This window comes from Carcharodon carcharias, chromosome 12 (genome assembly GCF_017639515.1).
Source record: "Carcharodon carcharias isolate sCarCar2 chromosome 12, sCarCar2.pri, whole genome shotgun sequence".
NCBI classification, from domain to species: domain Eukaryota; kingdom Metazoa; phylum Chordata; class Chondrichthyes; order Lamniformes; family Lamnidae; genus Carcharodon; species Carcharodon carcharias.
Genome location: NC_054478.1, coordinates 76269875 through 76296537, shown reverse-complemented (window position 1 = coordinate 76296537; position 26663 = coordinate 76269875). Strand labels below are relative to the sequence as shown.

Sequence of the window (26663 nt, the reverse complement as noted above, 5' to 3'; positions counted from 1 at the left end):
ATTACAGGATGAACGGCATATTGAGCATTGAATGACGACCACTCAAATTTTTGTACTTCGAATTTTCAAGGTGGTCAGCTGAGGGACAAACTTAGATAAAGCTCCCCAATAGATGACAATCTTCAACTTGGGATCAGACAGGCTCTATTTAAGCCATTTCCTGTCATGGTGAATTGAAAACACCTGTCAAAATATTTTAATTGACACCTGTAGCAAGGAAATCAATGCAATCTAGAAGAATGTCTGATATTCTCCATTCTTCCATTTGTCGTAATTGTTCAAGCACCTGACAAAATCCCAGTTGTTGCATGATATGCTTTACTTGAAGGCTTTACATTTATGTGTAGCTATATTATCCAATGCAAATGCCTATTTGTCTTGCCTCAAGTCCAATATTCCATTAATGGATAAACACCTTGAAGGAATTAGTGCTAAGCACTCTTATGCGGGCAAGGTGTCTAATATTTGTGATAAGAGTGCAATTAACATGTCATTATTTCCAACATGAGGCTACACTGTGCTAAAAGTTGAGCAATGTGGAAGCTTCTGGGACTAGACAAAGTACAAACAACTTCTGACTAGCAGATGAGACAACATTTCACAAATACCAGCAACATATAAGATTAATTCTGTTTCACTGTTGTCACAGATACACACAATTGTACTCTTAGAAACAAAATTTTGTGCTCATGGAGGAAAAAATTGTCTCCATCTTCCTAAAACAGCGAGGAAGAAAAACGACTGGAATTAGGGAGTGTCAACCTGTTCAAACAGGCTGATGCATTTGCAACTCTTAACACACACGGAAGGTGCTTGCTTTAACAGAAATTAATCTTTACTTCTCCTGATCCCCCACTGTTGTGCTTTGCTCCTTACTGAAACATGTGCAGGAATCCAACCATGAAACGAAGAAGGACCAGCTACACAAAACTTTTGCTAAGCCTCCATTAAAAGCGCAGGGCCAGAAATTAAAGGAGTATCATCAGGCTAAAAGCAAACAACTGTGGACCATACCAGAGGCTTGCTGCTATAGCACATACCATTTCAGATCAGGTAACTGAGAAAAGACCATTCTAGGTGAAGTGAAACAGAGCAGTAGTCAGGTTTAAAGTTACATTGCGATGATTACTGTGAGAATTGGGGGTGCAGTGGGTAGAGGGGCTGGTCAGACAGTACACAGAGGCTGAGTGGGTCGGCATCTTGTCACATGAAAGAAATTGAACAAATGCTGAAAGTAATTTAAACACCAAACCTAAAAAAGGAAAAAAATTACAGGTTTGATCGTGTGTGGGGCAATCTGATTAGTACATTAGTCCATAATGGCCTTGCACTGGTCCATGGTTAGCATGAACCAATCAGCAACAATGGAAGATCTACCAAGTTGGACACTCTGTAGGAAGATGTAAATATGATCGGTATAAAGACTCGGGGGAAATGTAGGTAAAGGGTTAACATCAGAAGCTTACATGATGCTCATGCAATAATGGATGTCAAATCACATGACTGAGAAATGAGAGAGGTCTGGAAGGAGACACTCCAACCTTGTGTAGAGGTCCAAATGTGTAAATACTTGCTGTAAACAAACAGTAATGGTTTTAAGGAACTACAGACTTGAGCATCATATTTTGGAAGAATAGACAATCCTCAAAACCCACGTCTAGACCTCGACCACACAAAACATCTCTACACCAGAGTTGCACAAATTTTGACTTGAGGGTCATAGTTTGAGAAATTGTTTTACATTAAAAATTAATTTCATGCAATTAAATATTAAAAGGAATGTGGGATATAGCAAGTGTGGCAAGTGTAGGGTATAGGAGCAGACTCTTGATAGAGATATCACTTCAGTGTTCTGAATATTTGTTTATTATATTATAATTTTAAATTATAATTTTTCCTTTAAAATGCTTGCAATGCCACAAATAATGTGTGAACCTTGCCAGGTTGATGAATTGTCATTTTGTCATCCTCACTTTGCCCCAGATTGAGATTTCCTTGGGTTATTAAGCGTTACATACTTATGGTTATTACCACCTCAGATGAAAGTTCCAGTACCTCCGTGTTCCGCCACCCAGATATCTGTACTTGCTATTGAACATGAAAGTAAAAACTTAAAACTAGTCTCTCCAGGAGTCGAGTTGAAAGATGGGGAGGAAAGCTTCTTTCTGATTTCAATGATTTTCTCATATGGCAGCAGAATCAGTGAGCTGTTGAAACTTGGTAAAACTTCCAGATGGAGTTTTTTTTTTAAATAGAAAAATTGAAGTGACTCCATCCATTCACATCCTGTAACCTCTAGGAATTTTTCCACATCTCTTACCTTGGCTATTATCACTCTGATTATCTGCCTTCCGTTTTCTTCCCCTCGCAGAATCAGGTTGCTTCTTTTCTGGAGTCTAAAAGAAGAAACAAAAATCACATTTGACCTGCCACAATCCTGGCATCTTAACTTGTACTTCTATCTTGTTTTGAAGTCAATTTTACAAATAAATTCCAAAACACAAAACCTTGGGGGAATAAGGGGTGCAATTACTTGGAAAACTGTGCAAAATATTCAGCTAGGGCAACTATGTTGGACCTACAAAACATAACTTTCTCCAGAATATTCTCACCATCCCCACTGCTTAGTGAGTTGAAAGAATCTGGAGATATAGTATTGAACCAAACAGATCAGGAAGATTGATCCCCTGGCTTTATTAATCACAACCAGAAGAAGTGCAGTATATGTTCCAAATGGTGGACGAAATGGCTTCTGCCCTCAAGCTTTCATACACCAAGGATGATATCAAAGGTCACATGACTTTGGCAAGCCTATGACCACATTGCACAAAGGCACTTCTCCAAACATCCCCCTTTACATAAAAAAAACCTGCATACACTATCATTTACAATTACAAGTCAGGCACACTCTCATGGTTTACAATGAAAATCTTCACAGAAAATTGGTCATTCTAGGCTAAACCACTTTCATCTCCCCCTACATATGCATTGCACACAATCTTCAAAAAGTGTTCAGGTCTTCTAATAGTGCATGTGCAGGTTGTTATTGCCGTTCTTCTGGTATCTGCTTGCCCCTAGGGTGAGGTTGCCTCTCTAGGGAATTTTGCTGCCATGGCGAGTGTTGCTGCTGATCCATTGCCTTTGTGGGGTAACGACTGACTGCTGGGACTGATGGTTCTCAGTTCCTTGAGCATTTGGAAAACTCATCTTCCTCATCAGCTGTGAAGGAGCAGCTTCTCCAATTGTACATATATGTCTACAGTTACAATGATATATTTTACTCTTGTATTCAGAGTATACAATTGAGGTGACAACTTATCTGCACAGGTCCCAAGTTGCTAAGTGGCTGACTTTTGTTGAGACGGTTGAATGTTTGCACTCCGACCGGCTCTCCAATCCTCAGTTCTGGCGATGATTTGACAGCTTTATGAAAGTGAAATTTGGCTGTCGTTTCACTTTGATTTTGTCATTCACGACTGTTACCACTACCTGCTTCAGCAGTGTTTTAGCTATTTGAAGAGTAGTTTGGGAGCAGCATGACATTAGTCACTGAACTGGTCAACTTTCCATCTCCTCAGTAGATGTGTTACTTCATTCTAGGATTGTCTTGTACACATCTGTGCTGGATCTACTCAATTTTTTGATGATCCTCCGCCAATTTTTACTGCTGCCTCAGCCTTTCCATTTGACCAGGGAGAGCGTGGAGATGATGTGTAGTGCTGAATTTCCCAATCACTCACGAAGTGCCTAAATTCTTCATTCATGAACGGAAGACTATTGTCACAGATCACAATGTCAGAAATGCCAAAAAGACCGAACCGTGCTTTCAGGCGTTCTAGATCTCACTGGTAGTCAATGACATCAGCTTGTCTAACATACAAGTTCAACAGATAACAGGGAAGGCAAATGGAATGTTGGCTTTTATTTCAATGGGAATGGAGTATCAAAACAGTAAGTCTTGCTAAAACTAAAGGAACTAGTTAGATCACACCTAGAATACTGTGAACAATTTTGGTGCCCTTAGCTAAGATATACTGGCATTGGAGGCAGTGCAGAGAAGGTTCACTAGGTTGACCCCGGGTATTAGGGGGTGGGGTTTCTTATGAGGAGAGGTTCAGTAGGTTTGACCTGTGCTCATTGGAGTTAAGAAGAATAAGAGGTAACCTTATTGAAACATATAGGATTCTTAGGGGGCTTAACAGTGTGGATGCCAAGAGGTTGTTTCCCCTTGTGGGAGAGTCTGGGACCAGAGGGCATAATCTCAGAGTAAGGGGACACCCATTTAAAACAGAGATGAGGAGGAATTTCTTCTCTCAGAGAGTAGTCAATCTGTGGAATTCTGTAGAGTCTGGGTCGTTAAGTATATTCAAGGCTGAGATAGACAGATTTTTAATCAGTAAGGGAATCAAGGGTAATGGGGAAAAGGCAGGAAAATGGAGTTGAGGATTATCAGATCAGCCGTGATCTCACTGAATGGCAGAGCAGACTTAAATCGGCCAAATGGCCTACTTCTGCTCCTATGTCTTATGGTCTAACTTCCAGTAGTCTGAATAGTAGTCAACGGTGACGAGACAGCCAGTTCCTAATCCAAGCTTCATCTATGGTCTATCTGGAGAGTCATTAGCTTGAAATTTTTTTAACGTTATTGTTATTGGTTATCCTAGCAAGGATGATATCTTCCATGAGTCCAAAGATGGCTGACGAGGCTGATTCGAGATCTACAGACTTTATGGCACGTTGAGCATTTGTTGTCATACGGGATGTCTGGTCCTGTGTTATGTTCATTTCGCTGTGTGTCCTTTTCGCCACTCCTGCTTTTCCTAGTCATCTTGTCGTCACTGGATCTCAAAATGCTGGGATCATTCCCACAGACACTGCCACTGTTTGGTTTGATTCAAGGCAATGGTGTCCCAGGAGTTGATGTCAATGTTGCGTTTCTTCATACTGGGTTTCTTCATGTTGGCTTTCAGCATATCTTTGAAACGCTTCTTCTGTTGTCCTCTGGTGCGTCTGCCCTGACTGAGCCGGAGAAGACGACCTGCTTTGGGAGTCTGGTATTTGACGTCTGAGCTATATGACCAACTCAACGAAGCTGATGGCAGATGATCATAGCCTCGATGCTTGTGGTCCCTGCTTGTTGGTGCATCTGATCTCTCACTTTATACATAAGATGTTCCACAGGCAGCTTTGATGGTATGATTCCAGTGTTTGAGGATCGCAACATCAAAACTGAAACTAAAATCATGGTCTACCATGCAGTCATGATCCCTTGTTTATGGGGCTGAAACATGGACAATGCAAAGGAAGCATTGTTCATTCCAAGCACTACACTGACTGATATGGTCCTTGGCCAGCAGAGCACTTTTCTTGCCTTCCTCAGACTAGACACAATTCCTTGATGGCTTGCATGGATGCACTTCAGCATCTCTTTCCTCATCTCTTTGGGGACAATGACTCTAGTTCCTTTGCACAAGATGCCATCTTGGACAATAACTTAATCCCTGTATGTCCAATACTCTCTTATAACAATAAGTGTGCCCTTGATGCTTTACAGCCATCCTTTCATTACTACTTCCCTGCAGCGCTTGGAGAGTTGCATCTCGTTGTGCAGTTTGCTTATTCTGAGTAAGACACTTGTCTATCAAATTCAATGTCTCTACTGGATTGATCATTTCCAGAGCATGTGGTACTGTTGCTTCTTGTTGAATCTGGAAGATTTCACACTCTATACTAGCAGCAGCAACTTTCTTCAAAGGGACTGAGACTCTTGACAGCATGTTAGCAATGTGCATCCGCTTCCCTTGCTTGTACTTCACTCCCAAACGATAACTCTGCAAATGAAGTAACATCCTTTGCAGGTGTTCTGGAGCAGATAGGAGTGGTTTGAGAAAGATGCTTTGAAGTGGCTTGTGGTCATACTCTTTGTCGCTCCCAAACAGGTACTGATTAAAATGCTCACAAGCAAAGACAATAATAAGGCACACTTTCTCAATCTGTGCGTAGCATCATTCAATTTGAGTTAATGCTCTGGATGCAAACACAACGGACTGTACTTGCTGCACGAAGGTTGCTCCAAGTCCTGGCTCGTTGGCATCACACTACAGGCATATACTGATCAATGTTCTTCCCATCTTCCTGAGTTCTGGTGTTGAATTTGTAGCATTCATAAGTAACGTTAGTGGAGGGCTTAAAATGGGTCCTTAAGGCCTCCAAATTTCAAAAGGCTGTCTTTTCTGACTCCTCAACGAGGTCTAAGGTACAATAAAGCTTGCAGCACTTTTTCCCTAGCACTGATAAAATAGTTGCTACCCTTATTTGTTGCCGTTTCTTGTTTAATTCTGTGGCAATTTCGTAGTTTTGCCATTCAGACTGGAAGAATTTCCAATTTATTTTCAAATCTGCCTACATAGGAAGAAGTACTGGAATACTTAAAGACATTCTGACTTACCCAGTGACCAATGTTCTGTACAAAGTTGCAGACTTAAGTTTTAATAATTCTCTACTGATTCTTACTGCTGGTTCTCTTATAGCTACCAAAATTCCCTTCAGCTGCACACTCCTGACACTATGTTCCAAATGACAGATGAAATGGCTATTGCTTTCAAGCCTTTTTACACCAAGAATGAGAGGGGTCACTTTTTTTTTCCCCATTCGTTCATGGGATGTGGGCATCACTGCCCAGGCCAGCATTTATTACCCATTTCTAATTGCCCTGGTTCAGAGAGCATTTAAGAGTCAACCACATTATTGTGTGTCCGGGAGTCACACGTAGGCCAGACCAGGTAAAGACAGCAGATTCCCTTCTCTAAAGGACATTAGTGAACCAGATTATACAACAATCAACAATGGATTCATGGTCATTGGACTTTCAATTCCAGATTTTTGTTGAATTCAAATTCCACTTTCTGCCGTGGCGGGATTCAAACCCAGAGCTTTACCCTGGGTCTCTGGATTAATAGTCCAGCGACAATACCACTAAGGAGACAATACCACTATGCTATTATATCCCCATAACTATGGCAAGCCTATAGCCACATTGAACAAAGGCATTTCTTCAAACGGTACATTTGCGCTTAGCGCCTCTAGGCTAGGAATTTTAAAAAAACAGCCAGGATTCCTACCCCCTGACCAAAACCCTGTAATCCTTACGAAAACGAAACATGAGCGTATCATTAGTTGAGCGTGGCAAAGATAGTAACCCCAGTTACGTCTTACATAAAGCACCACCTTCTCTAGATTATACTGAATTATGTAAATTTCAATTAAATTTTTAAAATTACTTCATAATCTGTGAATGCTCTCTATTTATGAGTCACATTCCATTCAGGAGATGGTGCCAAACTGACGATAAAATAGTTCTAGTCTGCCCTACCTATGGTTGCAGTTGATGATATGGAATCAAGTCTGAAGCTGGCGAGAATCAGGGTCTGGAGCTGCAAAGTTGGTTTTGAAACTGAAGGGCAGGATCTGAGGTAGAGCCCAGGATTGATACTCTATTATAATCTGAAAGGTACAATTCTAAAGGGGTTGCAGTAGCAGAGAAGCCTGGGTAAACATGCACAAAACATTGAAGCTGGCACGACTGGTTGAGAAAATGGTTAAGAAGGCATATGGGATCCTGGGATCTATAAATAAATAGAGGCATAGGGTACAAAAAGTAAGGAAGTTATGATGAAAACAATGGCTCAACCGAAGTATAGTGTCCAATTCTGGGCATCAGACTTTAGGAAGGATGTGAAGGCTTTGGAAAAATTGCAGAAAAGATTTACATAAGAATGGTTCCAGAGATCAGAGACCTCAGCTACAAGAATAAATAGGAGAGAGACAGGGGTTGTTCCTCCAGGAGATTTGATAGGTTTTCAAAACCATGAACAGATGGGGAGAAATCATTCCATGATGGAAGATTTGAGAATCAGCGGACAATGATTTAACATGATTGGTTCACAACAGCGACGAGAGGAAAAACTTTTTATACAGCAAGTGGTTAAGATCTGGAATGCATTGCCTGTGGTGGAAGCAGATTCATCTGTAACTTTCAACGGGGAATTGGATAAGCACTTGAAGAGAAAGAAAATTGCTGGGGTACAGGAAAAGGATTGGGGAGTGGGACAAGCAAAGCTGCTCCTGCAGAGGGTCAGCATCGACATGACAGACTGAATGGCCTCCTTCTTTGCTGTAACCATTCTACGATTCCATGAAAATGCAAGAAAATTCAAGAAAAGGCCATTGGCCCAGTAACGTTCATCATATTAATATTCTAAGTCAGACTTCTCAGAATCTAACTCAATTTTCAACACCACTAATGTCTTTGGCTCTTAACTGGTAATTACTGCCAAATTAATCACTGTAGTAAATTTTTTCCCCTAAAATGTTTCAAGTTTGCTTTTATTAATTTAAATGTGTCTACCAGTTTAATTGATCTTGAAGTAATATTCTAAGAGCTCATCATCCATACCATTTAATACATCTGAGGCCTTGATGAGGTATTCTCCTGTCCCTTCACATCCTTTAATTTTCTGATATGAGAACTGTAACCCTGGACCCTAGCTCCAGCCTAGTATCAGAGAGACAACTTAATGATGTTTCCCCTCTGAACTGCAGAGCTTAAGCCTTTTCAGTCTTTCTTCATAGATCAGCTTCTTCACAGATGGGATTATTTTTGTCACTTATCTCGGTACCACTTCCAATGCATGTATATCCTTTCTCAAGCAGCCAAAATGCTACAAGGTATTCAATGCATGGTCAACCAATACATTGCAAAGCCTTCGCATAATCCCTGTAGATTTATCGGGTTTGACATGCTGATCAGGACCAGCCATAGTACAACTGAAAGGTGCTTAAGCACATCTTGCATCAGACACACATTATGTCTTGCAAGATTTTACAGTCTTTATTCAAATAATTATTCAATGCTCCCAGGACAGATGTTGCTCTGTGCTGCAGGCCCATAACTGAATGAGCAGCAATTTTAAGAGCTGTGCAAAAAAACAAAAAGTTGAATTTATTGCATTGCAAAGGATAGCTGAAGGTAGCATCAAAGTCCAAGGAGAAGGGAAGATGCTGAGGTAGAAAGGTTTCATCTCTGAAGTAGTGATGCATTCTTCTCAGTAATTTGCTGTCCATGTTAGCCAAGAGGAAGCAACAGAGCAGATGAACACCATTTCATATGTACAGATACAAAAAGTTTAATACAGAGGTTTCTAACATAAGTACAGTGTGAATTTGGCTGCTTCAAGAGTAATGATATTTTGCAGCCATGACATATCACCTCAACAGGCAGCTCCTAATTATTTTGGATGCATAATGATCTGTCAATCCTTTAGCTTTTCTCACACGATCACAATTCATGGTACCCTGCCAGGTTTAAAGGAAACATTCCAACGATAGGACTTGTATCAAAAATCATTGCCACTTGTATTTGCATTCTCAATGACTCATGGTCTGGGAAGAAGGTTGTCCATTTGCTTGGCGATATCTATGCTCTTCAAACTTGAAGCACTTGCATTGTAGCAGCCTTCCATCTCATGAAATAATGGTTTGCATGGTGGTGAAGAACTCTTAAGCTTTGCCTCGTGTGGCTCCTAAGTGCCCCATTCTGGCTTGGCAGTCTGTGTCGCATTTGCTACAGAGGAAGATGTATGGTTCGCTGGCTTCTGTTTTCTTTGAGCCCTCTTCTCAGCCAACTGAGCTTTTTGTTTCTGCCCACCTCTTCAAAACAGTCAGCCTCCAGAGGTCACGACCATCCGTGACTGTCCCCCAACTGTCAGTGTACATATCTGCCATCTCCAATGCTTGCTTGTAGGTGTCCTTGCAGTGGAGGTATGGACACCCAAGAGGTAATGACCCAGTGGTCAATTCATGTACAGAAGGTCTTTGGGTATACGGTCATCATCAATCTGATGAACATAGCCAAGCCAGCGCAGACGTCATTGGCTTAGTAATGTGTGCATACTGATGGAATTAGCGCACTCCAGAACATCTGGGTTGGTGATTTTGTCCTGCCAAACAATGCTAGGGAGATGTCTCAGACAGCAAAGGTGGGAACTGTTCAGCCTTTTATCCAGCCTATGTTGTCCAGGTCTCACCACTGTAGGGTATGCTGAGGATGCAGGCTTGGTAGATGCACAATTTGGAGGTAACGCATGACCTGTAACTAACTCACTACTCTGGATGATAAAACACCCCCACCAAATGCTTCTGAGCGCATTCTCTCTATCTGCCTCTTAAATCAAACAGGGCCAGTTAACTTCATGAGTATCTATGCTCCAATACAGAGGCGAAAAACCAGTTCTATGAGCAGCTTGACCCTGTTATCAGAAGAATCTTTAAGTCAGAACATCTTTACCTACTAGGAAATTTCAATGGAAGAGCGGGCGCAGGCCATGAGGCATGGTCCTTCTGCCTCAGACATCATGGCGTGGGAAGGATAAATGAGAACGGACAGAGACTACTTGAGCTTTGGTGCTACCATGAGCTTTGCGAAACTAACACCTTCTTTCAGAACAAACCATGCCACAAGGTGTCCTGGAGATATCAAAGAGATCAGGGCACTGGCACAAGCTGGATCTAATCAACACCAGACATTACTCTGAATAGCACCCTCAACACAAGCAGCTACCACAAAGCTGGATTACAGATCTTTCTCTGGTGTGCACCAGGGAAATGATACAATCTTTGAAGCTTTTTTATTAAAAGCAGAAATGCCGTCCTCTGATCAACTGCCCACCCAGATAAAAAACAGTTTCCGTTGTTGCAGAGGGTGTGCTGCTACTGTCACAAAAAAGCTTCTTCCTTATGTTTCCCTAGGTGCCTTCAAGGAACAGCATTCTGCAAGCCTGGTGAATGTTCAACCCATTCACTCCACTTTCAGAAAGCATGAGCACAGGAATATGCATCAGAAGGGACTCTTGATTAAAGTGACATCAGGGGACAATGGGTGATATAATGCACCAAGGGAGGAGTGAATTCAAGTGAAAGCAGCAGGAAGCAAATAGCTGAACAGAAGGTTCAAGGCCAACCCCAGTTAAAGTTGCAGAATTAGTGTCACGCAGAACTGGAATACAAACGAGTGTTACTTTTTAAGCACTGTCAGTTTATTGATATGAAGGAGTTCATTAGCCATATTTCTGTGGTGATGTTTGACTGCTACAAAGATCCAAAACCATTTGGTAACTTCATATTATCTCCATCTATTTCCTATCACCCATTTACTATCATGTTTTTGCGTATTCTAAAGTTGATGCAACTAAACATACATAACCTGAGCTCTCTCCTGCGTCTATTTTGCTGCCGCACAGGACCCAGGCGCAATCTATTTCCACTTTTGCTCTATTTTTTAAACTTGAGTACTGCTGAAAAGAGACATGCTGTCAAAGCTTTTTGTCTTGCACTCATCAGGACAGATGTAAGACTGCCAAATTTCAAAGGGAACAACAATCTATTATGCACGAGAAAAGGGGTGCTGATTGGTTGGCAATCAGAGCTGACTTGCCAACCAATCAGTACCACTTTTGTCATGCTGTATAGATTGTTGTTCCCACGGATTTTAAAACTTTCTAGGATATACAATAGTAGAAATTATAAGCTTCATTTTTTTCTCCTTAATAAATACTTTTAGCAAGTAACTAATTTCATTATTTTCTCGTCGTCTTCAATTCCTCCAGCACATCTATCCTTCTCTTCCAAGAACTTTCCTATTCATTTTTTCAGTGTTACATACCTGGAAAATATTTTGATAACATCCTCTCCTATAGTACCTCTAATGCTATCCTTGCCTTACTTTAGGCTTTTCATTTACTCCTGTCTGGGTTCAGGTTATTAATATGAAGAAGCACAAAGTCAAGTTTCAAGAAACGAAGGTAAAATCTTATCGAAGGGTGCACTGGAGTCAACATGCAAGGTTGACTACAGGTAATGGGTGAGGTCCTTGGGTCAGATGCTTATGTTAGGATGCAAAGTTGTGAAGATGAAATATTCATTAAACAGAAACCAGCAAATAGCAATACATAAACATACTCTATATCTTTGTGAACAGAGTGTTTGGAATACTTTCATTGAATGTGGCCGTAAAAGCATGGAATATAAGCTTAGAGCACTTGACAATCTTGGTCAACAAGCAGAGAGATAATGACAATTTTTTTCAGATTTCAAATCTGGAGAAACTCCCAAGAAACAATTCAATTCCATGTGTTAATGACCATTTAAGAGAAAAAATTTCTCCTCATCTCCCTCTTAAACGGTAGACCTCATTCTTAAACTGTGTCCCCTTGTTCTAGGCTCTCCCACATGTGGAAACATCCTCCCAGTATCGACCCTATCAAATCATCTCAGGATCTTATATGTTTCATTAAGATCACATCTCATTCTTCTAAACTCCAATGGGTATAGGCCCAACCTGTTCAAGCTTCCTGATAAGATAAGCCCCTCATTCCAGGAATGAGTTGAGTGAACCTTCTCTGAACTGCTTCTAACACAATTATATACTTTTTTCAAATAAGGAGATCAAAACTGTACACAGTTGTGTTCTCACCAAGACCCTATACATCTGCATTACAACTTCACTGCTTGCAATAAAAGCCAACATTTCATTTGCCTTCCTAATCACTTGCTGTACCTGCATAGCAACATTTTGTGATTCATGTACCAGGACACCCAGGTTCCTCTGTACCAAGTTCAGCAATTTCTCCCCATTTAAATAGTGTACTGCTTTTTTATTCTTCCTGTCAAAGTGGACACGTTCACATTCTCCCACAATATACTTCATCTTCCAAATTTTTCCCCACTCACTTAACCTGTCTATATCCCTTTGCAGACTCTCTACCTCTTCTTGACAACTTACTTTCCTACCTAAAGAAGAAAAGTTTCTGAAGAAGAGTCACATGGACTCAAAACGTTAACTTTGATTTTCTCTCCAAAGATGCTGACAAACCTGCTGAGTTTTTCCAGCATTTTCTGTTTTTATTTCAGATTTCCAGTGTTTTGTTTTTACTTTCCTACCTATCTTGATGTCATCGGCAAATTTAGCTACCATCCTTTGGTCCCTTTACCCAGATCATTGATGTAGATTATAGTTGGGCCCCAGCACCGATCCCTCTGGCACTTCACTTGTTACAGCTTGCCAACCCAAAAAAGACCAATTTATCCCTCTCTGCTTCCTGTTAGCTAACCAATCCTTTATTCATGCTAATACATTACTCCTTCTATGCCATGTAGTCTTATCTTGTGTTGTAATGAGTGAGTGAGCGGGGTGGCGGTGAGGGGGGTTAGTCAGGTCTGGTCAGGTTGGGTCAAGAGGGGCAGTCAGGTGGTTGGGTGTTAGCGTGGTCAGGAGGGGTTGTTGGGTCAAGTAGATGGGGCAGGTCAGAGGATTGAGGGAGGAGTGGAGGGTCAGTGTGAATGACTGGGGGCTCAGTTCTGTAGATATCCAGGAGTTGGACTAGGAATTTTCTACCTAACATTTTCTGGGTAACTATTCAGGTAAGTACATTGGAACTGTCCGAAGTCTGACTCAAACTTAGTCAGCGATTTTCTCAGAGGGCTTTGGCGAACAAGGGAATTGACCATCAGAAGTTTGAAATTCCCCGGTAATTCCCAGGGAGGTCAGCTTGTTGGGACTTCGGTGGGGTCTCGACGTGCATCTGGAGTTGTATATCCGGTTTCCGATGCTTGGGAGACCAAAAGATCTGGGGCTGTGTGTTTATCTAGCTTCCCCTTAAATGCAGTTGTGCTATTTGCCTCAACTGATCTTTGTGGTAATGAGTTCCACATTATAACCATTTTCCGGGTAAAATAGTTTTACCCAAAATCCTTTTTGGATTTATTAATGACAATCTTATATTTTGGCTCCTCGTTTTGAATCCTGTTCACACTACTGAACCTCCTCATTATTTTAAAGGCTTCGATCAGGTCACCAGAAAGCCTTCTCATTTCAAGAGGAAAGATCCCCAGCCTGTAAAGTCTCTCCAATAGTCATAATCTCTCAGTTCTGGTATTATCCTTGCAAGTCTTTTTTGTACCTTCCTCAGTGCCTCTATGTCCAGACAACATGGAGTACTATGCATGGTTCTGTTCTCCAAGTACGGTCTAAGTAAGGCTGTATACAAGTTTAGCATGAATTCTCGACTTTACAATTGTACCCCTCGAGAAATAAGCCCCACTGCCTGATTTGCTATTCTATAGTCTTATTAACCTGGTACAACTTCGTAATTTGTATCTTTTTTAGGTACACAGGGATTGACCAGTGCTAAAAAGTGTAAAAAACATATGGCTATGATGAATTAATACAACGCATGAAAAATAATATCAGACATTTAAAGGTAAATAAAAAGCAGCAATAATTAAATGCATACCCCACCCTCCAAACTCCAAACAATAATGTTCTAAATTTCTTCCCACTCTACATTTTAAAACAAAAGGTTTTCTTTCCTCTCTTTTTTTTTTGAGGTATCCCTGATTAAAAGTAATTCTCCAGACGAGAGAAAAGCAATTTGTCAAAAAAAACTCCCGGGTCCCATCAAGACAGTTTTGCATACATCTAAGCAGTCAGTTATGAAAAACATCAGTAAGTCATGTTCTGATTTTTCTATCACAGTGCAAGTCAAATTGTAAAAACTGCAATGTGGGATATATGGGTGAAAAACTGGGCTTTGGTTTTCCCATATAGCAGCGAATGGAGCACTAACATAACAAGTCATCTTGAATAAAGCATCTTCAATTTAACAAAGCAACAGGGAGTCAATTAGCCAGTTCAGATGAAGAAAAAGACTACTACACTTAACAATTTTTTTGTTGCAAATTGCGTCAATTGTTTTGAATTGTGCAAAAATGTTCCCCATTTATCTGTGATATATCTTTGCATTGTGTCTTGGTTTCAACTTACTGGAACAAAACTAATTTACAAACAAAATATTAGAACATAAGAAATAGGAGGAGGAGTAGACCACATGGCCCCTCAATACTGCTCTGCCATTCAATACGATCATGGTTGATCTTTTGCCTTAACTCCTCTTTCCCACCCATTCACTTTACTCCGAGACAACAAAATTCTGTGTCCATCTTAGTAAGTCACTAATAATTTAAATAAGTTTCTTGCAAGGTCAATGTTATCATGTAGACAGTTGCTGGTAGCATATAAACTGCATTCACAGTGATGAGAATAAATAGGTTGGATCCTGAAAAATCAAAGGAACAAGCTGACCAATGTGTCAGAACATTATGATGAGACAAAAGCTAACTCTATATATTTTATTTACAAAGAATGAAATGTGGGAATACGCAGCTGGTTCATCTGCATCCATTAAAATACAAGTTAATGTGTTGTTAAAATCTTAACCTTTCTTTTTTCTGGCCAACAGATAACTGCAATGCATTTCCAACATCTTGTTTCTATTTAAAATTTCCAGTGTTTCCGTATTAATAGAATTATAAACCAACTTTGGTCATCCAAAAGACAGCAATTTCTAGCATTTGTACATGCACAGGTGAATGTGGAAATCCAAAAGATGTTATCCGTGATTCGATGCTTTCTCAAAGGGTGCTCTGTTTAATACCCCCCCCCCCCCCCCGGGTACAATTAAGTAGAAATGACTGAGCCGGCGCAAACTTGCCCTTTTACGCTTTTAGTTTCGCTGTAAAAAAAAATCATTGAAAAAGTTACACCTTATTGAATGAGATAATTTTTTTAAAAATAGCATGTTAATCTCATAAATACTGATGAATACCCTCACTAGCCCTGAAAACCTAAAGTAAGTGAGTGTTTTGGAATGACAAATTTCTTCATTATGATAAAATAAATTCACATTTTTAAAATAATACTTTTCAAAGTTTGTTTTATTTCAGTTCCTACCTTAATCTCATTTATTTGTCCCAATCGCTTTTACTGCTCGGTTAAAATTTTTGATTAAAGTGAAAAATTCAGCGCACTTTAAAGGTAATGGGATAGTGTTTTTACTCTTTGGTCTGATTGAAACTTATAGAACACAGAAAGGCCTGGATAGAGTGGATGTGGGGAAGATGCTTTCATTAGGAGGAGAGACTAGGACCCGAGGGCATAGCCTCAGAGTAAAGGGAAGACCTTTTAGAACAGAGATGAGGATAAACTTCTTTAGCCAGAGAGTGATGAATCTATGGAATTCATTGCCACAGAAGGCTATGGAGGCCAGGTCATTGAGTGTATTAAAGACCGAGATAGATAGGTTCTTGATTGGTAAGGGGGTCAAAGGTTATGGGGAGAAGATGGGAGAATGGGGTTGAGAAACTTATCAGCCATGATTAAATGGCGGAGCAGACTCGATGGGCTGAATGGCCTAATTTCTGCTCCTATATCTTATGGTCTGCTGTCTGTGAGAATACTTCAATGTGATTGGCTGCTTGCCCTGTTTGATTAAATCAATGCTGCTGGACATCTGGCGATACCCTTGACTTGGTGCCGCATTCAAACTGCCATCAAGAAAAGAGAAATCACTGTCACAGAGATTGCCACATCATTGTGGCAACTTTCTTTGGGGTCCATGGTGAAGACCATCATTTTGCTGCTGACCACTAAATCTAGGCCTACATATTTGAAGAAAATGCTCATCTGTCCTGTCCTGTCCAAAGTTTCCAAATAATCTTAAGAGCAAATCTATATTTTGCAAACTACAGTCAAATACAGGTTTAACAGATGCAATGCACTTGTATCCAGTGTGTCCCAAATACAAACTATGCATTGTGTCTTTCAGAATTATCGTTGGGACAACAATGTTGGTTATGTCACTTCATCAACCATGCACCCCCAACCTTTCCATCTCCCCCACTCGAAAAATACATTCCAATCTGGTTTTCACAATTAAAAACCTATTCAAAAATAAAATAAATTTTCAAAGCTTTTCATCTTGCATTCATCAGAACAGTTTGCAAGAATACCAACAGTAAAAGGAACAACAATTTATACTGCATGAGAAGAGAGTGTTGATGAGTTGGTAATTGGACTCTGATTAGTAGAGGCGTTACCGTGGAGAATGTACCCAGAAACAGATAACTGCCAAGCTTTTGTTCAAATTCAAACCAGGCAGGTCGGCTGGTTGGTTAAGGCATTGCCATGGGGAATGAACCAGGGAATGGCTGTCTCCCAAGCTTTTATTTTGTTGAAAAAGTTACGATGTGTGGACATGCTCCTTCTGTCTGCAAAGGACAAGACCATGTGTGGGAATATACATATAGCTTCTAGCATGTGAGGGGGGGTCACATTGCAAACCTAACTGATAATCTTAAATTGGTTGTCAGGGTAATTCTTAGCACAATCGGGATTGTTTAGCAAGTGTTGTCCAATTGTGGAAACACATCTAACGTTGGACAATGTTTTATGTTTTGCAAGCACAGGCTGGTTGAGTACTATCTGTACTTTGCCTGTTGTGAACGTTTGATACGATCCGCCAATCGTTGGGACATATGGTCTATGTATCTGGCATCACACTGGCATTGAAATTCATATAAATTTCTCATTTACACGATAGACAAAATGTCTTTTTGGCTTGACGGCTGCATCCCGTTAGTGGAGAGTACCACTTGTGTCGCTACTGCATAGTAACAGCATGCAACGGCTAGCTTCACCTGTTGTTCAAATTTTTGAGGCATCTTACTATTCCAGGGTAATCTGAGATAGACTGGGCACTTTTCAGGGCCGAAAGTGGTTGCTTTAGACCCATTCATGGGTTTACACGATATACAGCGAGCAATGATCTGATCAGGGTGGAAGCCGGCAAAGATGTTTGCAAGAGCTGGGCCTTGACAGGATCCCATGGTAACACCATCTATTTGGGCATACATGGTTTTGTCAAAACTGAACTCAACTGTACAAGTTTCTGTGTTTGTAAGATAAATGAATACAGATTCAGACAATGACAGTGGGTCTAGATCACCATGATATAGTGACGCAGTGCAAATGTCTATGACTTCCTTGAGTGGTACATTGGTGAATAGGCTAGCAATGAATAAGCACATGGACACAGCATTGCTACTAATATACAAGTCCTGTATGTTCTTCACAAAGGTGAAGGAATCCTTCACTGTGTATGTGGAAAACTTGCTCAGAATTGTAGCAATTCACCCAGCCATTTGGCCAATTCATATTGTGCAGAACCAGTCGTAGATAGAACTCGTTACTCTTTCACAAGTCCAACAAGCGTTTTTGTAACTTGCTTTCGAGCAGGGCTGTCCAGTCATGCTTAGCGCCAGGTCCAATGTATACGAATTTGGACCTGTCATTAAGAATGGCGTGTATTTTGTTGACGTAGTCATACTTGTTAAGGACAATTATTTCAGTCCCTTTGTTGGGTTTACTGATATGTATGTCTCCATTGGCCACCTCACAACACCACCAGGCATTCGCACTAAGTATGACTGGACAGCCCTGCTTAAAAGCAAGTTACAAAAATGCTTGTTGGATTCGTGTAAAAGTCACGAGCTACCAGGTTATGTATGATCGGAGAATCCTTACAGCTCATCATATCCACATATGTATGGGCTGCCCAAGACACACAAAATTGATTTCCCTTTACGCCCTCTCTTATCTATGACTGGTTCTACACAACATGAATTTTTGGCCAAATGATCGGGTGAGTTGCTACAACAAGAAATGTATCTTCGATAGAACGACACCTCACCTCCTACCCTTTGCATGTTTCCAATATGTAGATGATGTTTGCTATATTTGAATCCAAGCTAAATGCAAGAACTTTCTTTCACACCTTAATGGGCTCCATCCAGCGCTCAAATTCACCTTTGAAATGGAGTAGTCAAATGAGTGCCCTTTCCTCAACGTACCAGTTGAGAAATCTGCCATATCTATCTTCAGTGGTGCATATTCGCAGTGGAATTCCTACAGATACACATGCTATAAGATTGACCTTATCGGCAACCTCATGAATCAGGCCCAAGCCATTTGCTCATTGTGCAAGCTTAAGGCTGAAATAGGGTGCATTTAAGCCATCCTGCATGATCATGGCTACCCTGATCAGATACATTGTTCGCTGCATATCATGCAAACTCATGAATGGGCCTAAGGCAGCCACTTTGGATCCTGAAAACTGCCCAGTTTGCCCCAGATTACCCGGGAAGGGTAAGGTGTATCAAAACTTGAAGAACCGATGAAGCTAGCCGTTTCATGCTGTTACTATGCAGTAGCAACACAAATGGTATCCTCCATTAACAGGATGCTGCCGTTAAGCTAAAAAAGCATTCTGCTTATCACACAAATGAGAAGTGTGGTAAATGCATTTCAGTGCCAATGCCAGTGTGATGTCAGGTATGTCAGCTGTACATCCTAACAACTGGCAGATCATATCAAACAGCATGCCCCTTCTGCTGTTCACAACAGGCAAAATACAGATTGTACACAACCAGCCCATGCTTGCAAAGCTCAAAACATATTGTTCAACATTAGATGAGATTCCACAACTGGACAACACTTGCTAAACAATCCTGATTGTGCTAAGAATGACACTGAAAACCAATTTAAGATTATCAGGTGGGCTCACAGTATGGCTCACTTACACACGCTAGCACCTACATATATTCACACACAGGGCCTCGTCCTTTACAGACAGAAGGAGCATGTCCATGCATTGTGCCTTTTTTAACTAAACTAAAGCTTGGGAGACAGCCATTCCCTGGTTCATTGCCCATGGCAATGCCTTGATCAGAGGCAACCTGCCTGGTTTAAATTAGAACAAAAGCTTGGCAGTTAACTGTTCCCAGTTGTATTCTCCATGGCAACGCCTCTACCAGTGTCCACTTGCCAACCAATCAGCACTCTCTGCTCATGCAGAAGTTGTTGCTTCCTTTGCTATTGGTATTCTTGTGAACTGTCCCGATGAATGCAAGACAAAAGCTTCAACAGCATGTCTCTTTTTTTCAGCAATACTCAAGTTCTGTACTACCAACAACTAAAAATAAACTTTCTTGTAAATTTACGGCGCAGTATACAATTGGACATGGGGTTCTAGTATAGTGAAAACTGGTTAATTTCTGTAACTTATTTACTGGGAACAAAACAAAGTTGTGTATCAAGTTTTGAGGTTTTAGGGAATAATCTGTACAGCAAGTTTCTGAAGTATCCACAGCAATAATAAATATTTGTTAACAGCATTTTAAAACTATGTAGATCCTACGTGAACTTATGAAGAAAGCCTAGTAACTAAGAAAAAATAACATTTCAGATGCATCCAGTCATTTGCCTATGCAGAGAGAAAGGTCAAAGATAACATACACTGCCATTAATGCTTTTTAAGTAGCTTTTGTGGTTGAACTTGCACAAATAAGCAAGAATCTAGACTGAGGGATGATGACTGAGGGGTGATTAGAGAGAAAAACAACTAGCAGGCAAATTTATCAAGAGACAAACATAAAAGGAAAGATGTAGAATTGTTTTAAGACCCCAGAGTGTGTGTAACTATGTCTCAATAATGAAGGCAAAATGCTAATTATATTTTCTGATATTCCTTACAAAACAACACTCTCAGATAACCAGCGATCTGAGGCAAAACACTAGTAATGCAAGAAAACTGAACATGTAACATCTCATCATTTTAAGCCCATCTTTGATGTAATAGGTCTCTGCTGAGTATATGACAGTGTGTTTTTAACTTTGGTACTTGATCAAATTGTTTGTAGAATGAGTTTGCTACTTGCCATAAAAAAAATTTCTTTATCTACAATTAAAAAATATTCCCCTGCATATCCCTCAGGGAATGCATCTGGCCACCCAATGCCCTACCAAGAGTGGGCAAACTGGTATTCTGCTCTCAGGCTTCAGCTAATTTAGCTACATTAAGTTCTTGCTAGGTGGAATGCAACAGCCCAGAGCCCCTGTAAAGGCATACCCCTCAAACAACAGACATAACATCCTGAGCTACCATTTTAAGCTTTAAAATATTTGAGTATCACATTAAATATTCAGTAAAGCTTTGTTTCCAAAGTACATTAAACTAATACTGACTAGCGATTCATGGTTGTGTGTGATGGGGGGGGAAGGGGATGGTGATAAAGCGCCCTGAATATAAACATACCATGTTCCATCCAAACTCAAAGTCCTATAAAACTGAGAAATCAATTACAATTCACATATGTATTAGTAATCAAAAGTCAGAACACAATGCACAAATTGAAATCTGACTTGTGAACCAATACAAGCTAGTATAGACTAGGTATATGCTTCAAATGATTTTCTACTGTAAATCAAATGACAACAGTTTGAAAAATAAGATTATAAACAAATATCATAAAAGAATGACTATAATTAAAAATGCTGTGCAAGTAATAGGAAAAACTTCATTAAAAATGTTTAGATGCCGATGAACAGAGCTCTCCCTGAAAATGTTTAGTCCAAACATGTAGCACTGCCATTAAAACTAACAAATTTTATGACTGTTCTACACAAAGCAGTTGTCATTAAAAATGTGTTTCTTGGTATACCTGCTGTGCTTGTCCAGTATGTTTTCACATTTTTAGCCACAATGCTGCAAGTTAATTCTTCCAGGCAGCTTGACACTTCACTGGTTCAAATGTTCAGTTTACTAGATTTAATGGCCTTATTTATAATAGGTGTTTGCTGCTAATAGCTCAGTTACCATCAGTAGGATGCCACTAATATAGCTAAGGTGGAAGGTGGTGCATTTAAAGTACATGGTTTACCACTTCACCTCCAACAGCAATTTTGCCTCATAAGTTAGAGATTAGAAAATAAAATTTAGCTCAACCCTTACAAAAAGAGGACACTAGTTAAGATACATTGAAAGTAAGTAGTAAGCCAATTGCACCTCAAAAAGGAGCCAGGTTAATATCTGTTGTAAAGAGAAATTGACGCTATATAAAGACATTAACATTGCTTCAGTTTTGAAAGGGAAAAGTACCAGAGTGTTTTCAAGAAACAGCAGGTCAACATTGTGTGGAAGAGATGTTCAGGATGAAATGCTCCAACGTGAACTCCAGATGCAGCAAATTTGATGGGTCAAATGGCCTTTACTGATGTCACAGAATCTCAGTGCAGAAGAGACCCTTCAGCCCATTGAGTCTGCACCGACACATGAGAAACACCTGAGCTACCTACCTAATCCCATTTACCAGCAGATGGCCCATTACCTTGAATGTTATGATGTGCCAAGTGCTCATCCAGGTACTTTTTAAAGGATATGAGGCAACCCGTCTGCACCACCCTCCCAGGCAGCACATTCCACCCTCTGGATAAAAAAGTTTTTCCTCACATTCCCCTCCTAAACCTCCTGCCCCTCACCTGAACTTATGTCCGCTTGTGACTGACCCTTCAACTAAGGGGAACAGCTGCTCCTTATCCACCCTGTCCATGCCCCTCATAATCTTGTACACCTCGATCAGATCGCCCCTCAGCCTTATCTGCTCCAACGAAAACAATCCAAGTCTATCCAAAAACAGAATTACCTGGAAAAACTCAGCAGGTCTGGCAGCATCGGCGGAGAAGAAAAGAGTTGATGTTTCGAGTCCTCATGACCCTTCAGTCTGTCGAAGTGTCATGAGGACTCGAAACGTCAACTCTTTTCTTCTCCGCCGATGCTGCCAGACCTGCTGAGTTTTTCCAGGTAATTCTGTTTTTGTTTTGGATTTCCAGCATCCGCAGTTTTTTGTTTCAAGTCTATCCAACTTCTCTTCATAACTTAAATGTTTCATCCCAGACAACGTCCTGGTGAATCTCCTCTGCACCCCCTCCAATGCAATCACATCCTTCCTATAATGTGGCGACCATAACTGCACACAGCTTGGTGAGCTGTGGCCTCACCAAGGTTCTATACAACTCCAACATGACCTCACTACTTTTGTAATCTATACCTCACTTGATAAAGACAAGTGTCCCATATGCCTTTTTCATCACCCCATTAATATGTCCCACCACCTTCAGAGATCTATAGACACACACGAGGTCCTTTTGTTCCTCAGAACCTCCTAGTGTCATGCCGTACATTGAATACTTCCTTGTCAAATTACTCCTTCCAAAGTGTATCACCTCACACTTTTCAGGGTTAAATTCCATCTGCCACTTATCTGCCCATTTGACCATCCCGTCTATATCTTCCTGTCATCCAAGACACTCAACCTCCATGTTAACCCCCCAGCCAATCTTTGTGTCATCTGCAAACTTACTAATCCTACCCCCCACATAGCCATCTATGTCATTTTTATAAATGAAGAATAGGGGGCCCAGCACAGATCCGTGGTATGCCACTAGACATGGGCTTCCAGTCACTAAAGCATCCTTCTGTCATCACCCTCTGCCTCCTACAACTAAGCCAATTTTGAATCCACCTTATCAAATTACTGTTTAAAAGTCTACCATGTGGGACCTTGTCAAAGGCTTTGCTGAAATCCATATAAACTACATCAACTGCACTACCCTCATCTACACAACTGGTCACCTCCTCAAAAAATTCAATCAAATTTGTTAGGCATGACCTCCCCCTGACAAAGCCATGTTGACTATCCCGGATCAAACCTTGCCTCTCCAAGTGGAGAAAGATTCTCTCCTTCAGAATTTTCTCCAATAGTTTCCCTACCACTGACATGAGACTCACTGGTCTGTAGTTTCTTGGCTCATCTCTGCAAACCTTCTTAAATAGTGGAACCACATTAGCTGTTCTCCAGTCCTCTGGCACCCCGCCCGTGGCCAGAGAGGAATTCAAAATTTGGGTCAGAACCCCTGCGATCTCCTCCCTTGCCTCCCTCAGCAGTCTAGGACACAAATCATCCGGACCTGAAGATTTGTCCACTTTTAAGCCTGCCAACACCTCCAATACCTTGTCACTCCCTATATCAATTTGCTCAAGAACCTCACAGCCCCTCTCCCAGAGTTCCATACCTTCATCCTCATTCCCTTGGGTGAAGATAGATGTGAAGTACTCGTTCAACTCTACCGACGTCCTCTGGCTCCAGCCATAGATTGTCCCCTTGGTCTCTAATGGGCCCTACTCTTTCCTTGGTTATCCTCTTCCCATTAATATACTTATAGAATATCTTGGGGTTTTCCCTACTTTTACCAGCCAGAGCTTTCTCATATCCCCTCTTTGCTCTCCTAATTGCTTTCTTAAACTCCACCCTGCACTTTCTGTACTCCACTGATGCCTCCGCTGATTTACTACCCTTGTACCTGCTAAAAGCCTCTCTTTTCCTTCTCATCCTATCCTGAATATCTCTGGTCATCCATGGTTCTCAGGGCTTGATACTCCTTCCTATCACCCTAGAGGGAACATGTTGAGCCTGTACCCTCCCCATTTCCTTTTTGAACGCCTCCCACTGCTCTTCTGTAGATTTCCCCACAATAGCCACTCCCAGTCCTACCTTATTTTACTAAAATCCACACTCCTCCAATTCAAAACATTTTTTGGCAACTTGTCTATTTCTTTGTTCATAACAAGCTTAAATTGTACCATGTTGTGGTCGCTATCACTAAAATGCTCCCCTACCACCACCTCAGCCACCTGTCTGGCTTCATTCCCCAGAATTAGGTCCAGCACTGCACCGTCCCTTGTTGGACCCTCTACATATTGACCTATAAAGTTGCCCTGTACACATTTCAAGAAATCCACTCCAACCAAGCCCTTAACATTATGTCTATCCCAATTAATGTTGGGAAAGTTGAAATCACCTAATATAATTACCCTATTGTTATTGTTTTTACACACCTCCACAAATTGTATACATATTTGCTCCTCAATTTCCCGCTGACTATCTGGGGGTCTATAATAAACACCTAACAATGTGGCTGTCCCTTTTTTATTCCTAAGCTCTACTCACAAAGCTTCATTCGATGCTCCCTCCAAGATTTCATCTCTCCTTACTGCAGTAACTGACTCCTTAACTATTAATGCAATGCCTCCTCCTCTCTTACCCCCTTCCCTGGCTTGTCTGAAGATTCTATATCCCGGAATGTTGAGCTGCCAATCCTGCCCCTCCCTCAACCACGTCTCTGTGATGGCTACTATATCACAATTTCACGTGTCAATCCTCACCCTTAACTCATCCATTTTACCTGTAATACACCTGGCATTAAAGTGAAGGCCATCCAGCCTTGCCTTATTCCCTTGAAACTTAATGCAGCTGTACTCCCTCTGACTTGATTGTTTTACTGTATTATGATGTGCCCCTATTCTACTAACATTCTGTGTCCCCTCTCCCTGCCGAATTAGTTTAAACTCCTCCCAACAGCACTAGCAAACCCGCCCGCAAGGATCTTAGTCCTGCTCTGGTTCAGATGTAGACCATCCTGCTTGTACAGGTCCCAACTTCCCCAGAAACGGTCCCAATCATCCAGGAATCTAAAACCCTTCCTCCTGCACCAACTCTTAAGCCAGGTATTCATCTGCGCTATTCTCCTATTTCTGTGCTCGCTAGTACGTGGTACTGGGAGTAATCCAGAGATTACAACCTGAGAGGTCGTGCTTTTCAGTCTACTGCTTAACTCCCTGAATTCTTGATGCAAGACCCCATCCCTCTTTTTAACCTACGTCACTGGTACCAACATGTACCATGACCTCTGCCTTATCACCCTCCCCCTTCAGGATGCCCTGCAGCCATTCAGTGACATCCAGGGAGGCAACACATCATCCTGGAGTCACGTTGACAGCCACAGTCGCGCCTACCTGTTCCGCTGACTATAGAATCTCCTATTACTAATGTTCATCTTCCCATCCTGTACAGACAGGCCGCTTGTGGTGCCAGAGGCTTGGCTCTGTCTGCACTCCCTGGAGGAACCCTCATCAGCCTCCAAAACAAAATACCGATTATCCTTAATGTAAATTCCTTTGGGACAGTTAAGCTGCCAAACACCACCTCAGTTGCCAGCAAATTGAATAGGTTATGCAGTCCCACTGCCATTGAAGCAGCTTCAAATCTCATTAGCTTCCAGCGATCCTTCCCATCCACTGGGAAAAGTACTGGCTAAAATATAGTAGCTGGAAATGATTACAACTGCTAGTAATAGTAAAAAAAACTTTTAGCTGATAAAATAACTGGTTAAGAGGGCTTAGCACTTTTTTATTTGTCTGGCTAGGGAAGCAGTTATATTTCAATGCAGAGGTTAAAAATTCATTCAGCGGCTTCAGCTGATGGAGTGTAAATGGTTGTGATGCCACCAAAAATGGATCTCTCAGGGAAGAAGTTCAGTATTTGAGCGGTAGTCTGACTCGGATGGTTACAATCACAATTTAAGCTGTTCCTTATATTCCACTTGTCGAGCAAGTGGTCACATCTTCCTGGTCTGTCCTCAAGCAGTTGAGGGTTGTCCAGATTTTCTGTGGAAGGCCAAAGCCTGGGACCTTACAACTCGGATCAGTTACCAGGGTGCAGTTGGTGATGTTTATTGTCAACCAGGAAATGGGACTGCCATCAATTTGTAAATTGTGGAGTGTGTTCCAGTAGATTCTACATTATTTCAGATGAGTGAGGTTTTTTTTAAGTCAATGGGAGTGCTTCATTAGCTGTCAGTCGGTAGTGTTCTTTGAGGAGGATGCTTCTTTTGCGCACATCTAGAGGTTCAATACGTGCTAGCACAGGAAGCATTTAGAGCTGTGTTGGTATCAATGTCCCAGAAACAATCCTCTTGCCTTCCCAGACATGGATATCCACCATTTTTGTGTGGCGGCTCCTGAGCAGAATACTCTGCT

General features: G+C 41.1%; 1 protein-coding gene across 7 annotated transcripts in view; it reads right to left on the bottom strand.

Annotated features, from left to right (window-relative positions):
• The window catches only part of tlk1a (tousled-like kinase 1a), a 192625-nt gene that overhangs the window by 84268 nt on the left and 81694 nt on the right, over positions 1–26663 (bottom strand). For all 7 annotated transcript variants that reach the window (XR_005944582.1, XM_041200926.1, XM_041200927.1 and 4 more), the window contains exon 5: positions 2321–2396. Coding sequence is in view for 6 of the 7 variants with exons in the window: in XM_041200926.1 (XP_041056860.1) it covers positions 2321–2396 (76 nt within the window). In the remaining variant the exon portion in view is untranslated. The remainder of the gene's footprint in view (positions 1–2320; positions 2397–26663) is intronic.